The sequence below is a fragment of the Sceloporus undulatus genome, chromosome 1 (assembly GCF_019175285.1).
Source record: "Sceloporus undulatus isolate JIND9_A2432 ecotype Alabama chromosome 1, SceUnd_v1.1, whole genome shotgun sequence".
Lineage (NCBI taxonomy): Eukaryota > Metazoa > Chordata > Lepidosauria > Squamata > Phrynosomatidae > Sceloporus > Sceloporus undulatus.
In genome coordinates this window covers 142,929,844-142,935,097 of record NC_056522.1, presented here as the reverse complement: position 1 = coordinate 142,935,097, position 5,254 = coordinate 142,929,844, and the positions used below count along the sequence as shown (strand labels likewise).

The 5,254-nt window shown below is 38.3% G+C and overlaps 1 protein-coding gene across 1 annotated transcript in view; it reads left to right on the top strand.

Annotated features, from left to right (window-relative positions):
* COL21A1 (collagen type XXI alpha 1 chain) overlaps positions 1–4,512 on the top strand; it is a 103,007-nt gene extending 98,495 nt beyond the window's left edge. The window contains exons 30-31 of the mRNA XM_042438383.1: positions 620–697; positions 3,057–4,512. Of these exons, the coding sequence (XP_042294317.1) occupies positions 620–697; positions 3,057–3,244 (266 nt within the window). The 3' untranslated portion in view covers positions 3,245–4,512. The remainder of the gene's footprint in view (positions 1–619; positions 698–3,056) is intronic.
* The last annotated feature ends 742 nt before the right edge of the window (positions 4,513–5,254 follow it).

Genomic DNA, 5,254 nt, shown 5'->3' with positions numbered 1-5,254 from the left:
TTATTATTATTATTATTATTGATTCAGTGGCCTACTTTAATAGTAAATAACTATTGGATTTAGGTCAAATATATCACTAACCTGTTTAGCATTTCCCCCCAAATTTAAATTGACCCTTGTAGCATATGATAGCTGAATTGGGATGATGATGCATTTGATAGGAAATAATTAGTGGATTCAGGCCAATATATCCTTAACTTGTTTAACATTTCTCCCCAAATTTAATTGATTCTTGTAGCATGTGAAAGTAACCTGCAGTTGGGATGATTGTGGAAACCAGTGCATTGTGCATAAATCATTAGTTCTGGCATGTCCTAGGAATGGAAGGAGAAGAGTGACTCACAGAGACTTACAGAGCAGTCTCCTCTGAGGCTACATAATTCTGCTCCCTATCTGCACTGGAAATGATTGAATGGCAACATCATACCATATGCAGAAATGCAGGAGACTGATCCTTTCTGTAGTCATAAGCTGTCAAAGCACTGAATCATTAAAAAAGGATCAATTGAGCTAAGGGGTGAATCTTAAATCTTTATTTCTCAATTACACTAATATGCCTTAGTGCACACCATCTGAGAATTATTGACTAAATAGCTTCATTGTGTCTGTTAAATTGCAGGACCACCAGGAAAAAATGGAGCTAAAGGCAGCCAAGGAATTGGGGTTCCTGGGATACCGGGACCTCAAGGACCACCAGGTATTGTTTGCTTATATTTTTATTATTTAATTGCCTGGAACACATGTGTTGTAAGGATTTAACCCTTACCTGATTCCTCATGCATAAGTTGGCTGGTGTTGGTGGGACAGTTTTGCAGGAGCTGTCATTGGGAATATATGAACTGAAATTGTGATTTTATTCAAGGAAGACAGACTGGATTTCTGCTGTTGCTGTGTAAGGGGACTTACACTTATGGTTGTACCTTTGGGACAATAAGCAGGGACATTAGCAAATACATATTTGGTCTCATAAGAAGATTGAGCAGAAGGGAGGTGTAATGTAATTAGTGTGTAACTATGTGAGTGTGGGCTGGCACTACCAAGCATGATGTAGGATCGTTGCCAATATACTGACTTCTTGAACTGGAAGGTTTAAAAGATTGATTGGTAAATGCTTCACAGCAGCTGAATTTCTGATCAGAACTGGAGAAGGGCCCACGTATGTACTAACAGCTTTTCCTTATAACTGGGAACCTTATTGCATTGACAAAAAATCTGACTGCTCCCCAATGGAATACAGTCGCCTTTCGGGTTGCTACTGGGAATTATCACATGTAATTTGCCGCCACTGTCACCATGTAGCTGCATCCCAACTGCATCCTGGGTCCCAGCCGTGCTTTGGAGGCCATTTTTTCAAACCGGGAAGCAATCCAAAAGGCAACTCTATCCAGTTGGGAAGCAGTCGGGTTTTTTGTTGGTGCAATAAGGTCCTGGGTTTCTACCCCAAAGTAGAAAACTTCAGTAAGTACCATTAAAACTAAAGATGTTCTTTCTTAGTTGAAAGAGACTGAAATTTTTAATTCTGGAAAAATACTGACAGAGTGTGAACTTGCCAAAAATTAAGCTCATTTCTTGTGACTGTAGTTATGTTTGGATCTGAGGAAGTAGACACAAGTTTATGAAAGCTCATGCTACCAACTTCTGTCTTTTAGTTAGTCTCAAAGGTGCTGCCAGATCCTTTTACTTACTGATTTAATCTACGTCTTTGTATATTAGGGAATATTCTATTTCTATAAATCTTGTAATATGTTGGCTGGTAAATTTCCAGTGCACATAATCCACAGTTCCTAGCTCTCCATTCAGAAGCAACATTTCCCCCATCTCTTATACAGTCATTTTTTTTCTTGCATTTATTTTATATATGGGGTGATGGATACTGAGATGCAAAGGTTGCCCAACTGGTGGCTGTACAGATCCAAAATAGTACAGCAAAGAGCATCAATTTACTTGCCAGGATGACAGGGAGATGCTCTTCTGCCATGGCTGGGACTTGTTTGGTGAACAGCATCATGACTACCCTATCAGGTTATTTCTGTATTTTAGAAGGCACAATCTTTTGTTATGTGTTAGTTACAGCTGAAAACATGGTGGTATCTCATGCATTCATATCTATTCTCCATGGAAGAAGCTGGAAATTTTTGTCTGATGCGGAATGGCTGTATTCAGTTCAAGGGTTCAGAAGCAAAGTGCTGTTGTGCATGATAATGTACATGTGTGTGCGCACAGTCACATTTAGCTGCACATTCAAGTACAATGCATTACGTTGCATAACATTGCCTTTCTAGACAATGATTGCATAGCACAATTAATCTGTAACTGCATGTACAGATTTACATTAAGCAGTATTTCACCCATAGTATTTTAATCTAAACAATGAGTGGGCATTTGTGGCCCTCCAGATGTTTTTTGGAGTGTTCCCATAATGCCTCATCACTGGCTGTGCTAGTTAAGCCTGGGAGCTCTAAGCCAAGACCATCTGGAAAACATCATCCCATCCATGATCTAGATTAAAAAAAGAAGTAGGCCAGGGTTCACTAAAGCTTACAGTAATGCATTCATGACTGATCTGTATTCATGATCTCTTCATATTCTCTAGTTTAGGGGATATGTAGGGACCATGAAAGCCCTCCAATCCTCACTTTAGCAGGCATCAACCAGGCAAATGACACAGTTCTGCCTCCTTGTCAATCAAGAAGCAGCTGATATTCTCACCCTGCTTGCACAAGCTATCTCCAGTGAGACAGGGGATTACCACAGGGACCTTTTGCATTGGAGATTACCCATAGAAGAGGGTGGGAACATCAGTCAACTGCTTCCTAGTTGACAGGGAAACAGACCGCTGTCACTAACATAAGCTGCTGCCCAGTAAGTGGAGATCAGGTTGGGAGACACTTCATAGCTACATCACTAAAGTTTCTATGTAGCTAAGTTGGTGATACAGATTTGCAGCCATAGTCATTAATTCATCCAGACCAGATAGATCAGACTGAAAAGCTTCATCTAGTTATAGTGTATGGACCCAAATATTTTCCATGCATTTGTTCCTGTTTATTTTTCAGGACCTGAAGGCCCACCTGGGATAAGTAAAGAAGGGCGTCCTGGAGACCGTGGTGAACCTGGTAAAGATGGAGAACGTGGCAGTCCTGGAATTCCTGGACGAACTGGACCACCTGGAATTTGTGATCCATCTTTATGCTTTAGTGTAATTGTAGGACGAGATCCATTTAGAAAGGGACCAAATTATTAAGCTGGAATGTGTTAGTGACAGACTAGGCTTGGTGCTTGCCTTATATGATCTTTCAAGTCTCAGGAAGATGGCTGGCAATCATTCCTTTCCCCAGGAACTAAATTACCTCCGGTGTGTAAAATGTAATATGGTAAAATATTCCATATTTAGTGTGAGACTCTAAAAATGTGGGGCATTTCATCTCATTAAATCTCTGGGCCCCGATCCAGTTAAACTTGGTTATCACTATCCTTTGAAGGAGAAAATAATAATAAAACCTTCTTAGCTCATTAACTTAAATTCCCACTCATTTCAGCCATGACTAACTTTATCTGGATTGGGACTCTGATATCATAGGAGGAGTGTATTTTAACATATGACATTTGCCCAGTGAGACTTGCTTTTTAAAAAGTCCATTAATAATGTTTTTATTGACTGTCAGATGCTGGATTGGGCCTCCAGTGGTTGGTGATCAGGTATAAATCACTGTGAACTATTTTGCATTAACCCCATATATACAGCTTCTTGTCATTTTAATGGAACATGGCAAGTTATTTCAGATGTTTGTGAATATCATCAGTTCCTATATGTTTCATGTTTTATCATCTACAGTATTCTTCTGTGAAATTCATGAACCAAGTTGTCATCACTTTTTTTGTTGGCTATTTTAATATCAGTTTTTTAATGCAGTTTTTATGACCCATGTTGTCCTCAAAGAATTTGTGCAAATATCCAATGATCCATTTTCATCTACAACTGAAGAAATCTCTGGAGGCTCCTTAAAACAATTTTACAAAATGCATTTAATGAAAATCTGGAAAAAAATTAACAAGTATAAAACAACAACAAAACAGCAAAAGCTTTGCACAAAAAGCTTAACCATATTTAATTTTTCAGCCCAACTCTAGAGCTTGATGTTGTCATGTTTGCTATGCTCCTTAGGACTGCAGTTGTCAAACAAAAGTTTACAAGATATACTTTTATGCTCACTATGTAACTATAGTGTTTTGTTATGCTGCTTCATTGTACGTTTTAAGCAAGGCATTTCTGTGTTTATATTGTGAAATGAGATGCGACCAAGAAGCACTGCTGCCATTCTGATCAACTCAGTTGTACAATTTCCATCAGCGTTTGAATCCTTTTTAAAGTATTAATGCAAAGAGTCTGTTATTGCACTTATTCAAAGCTTTATAACTGGCCTTTTGTTGTTGGTTTTTCTCTTGTCATTTGTAATATGCTTGACATTCAAGGTAAAATAAATTTTTACAGAAATTGGGGTAATAAAAGTCGTTTTTATTAATTTGTTTGTTTGTTTTTTCACTTGTTGAGCTGCATTTCTGTCCAAGGCATCATCTGCAACTGTCATTTCCCCAATGGATTATATGTTCGGTCATCTCTGAATTTAGTCCAACAAATGCATGTATGTGTTTCTCACTGTCTTCTCTGTAGGACCATGTTCTGAACCAACACACAGATTTCCCTTTATGTCTACAAAGGTTGGGGCATACATTATGTGCATACATTGCTCCATTAGCCAAAGAAAAAGGGGTGTGGTAGATAAACTACACATAGCTTAAGACAAAAGTAGCTGGGAGCAGGACAGAAGTAGATGGATGATGGGAAATTGAAAGCAGAGAAAATGTGTTCCCAGATAGTCTGGGAGGCACTGGGAACCTGAATTTTCATACATGGATTCAAAGTGGTGAGATAAGTTTTTGCTTCTAATGTCTAGACTGTTATTACAAGTAGGCAATTGTAAAAAGGACTAGAAATTCAGTTTGGATGGCAGACAAAAAGAAAATGTGTGCTGCCAATCTGATGAATAGTTCAGATGAGTTTCTGGCTGTTCCTACTTGTTACGTTTTGTGATTTTTGCTGGAGTTCTATTTTTCTCTATAAACTGAATAAAATAAAATGAATCTTTTTCTAGGAAATATATTCCATTATCTCTAGTCAGGTTTGGTCTTTTGTTAACATGCCTATAAGTGCAGTGTTGACATTTAAGTCTAAAATATTAGGATGCTGGATTCC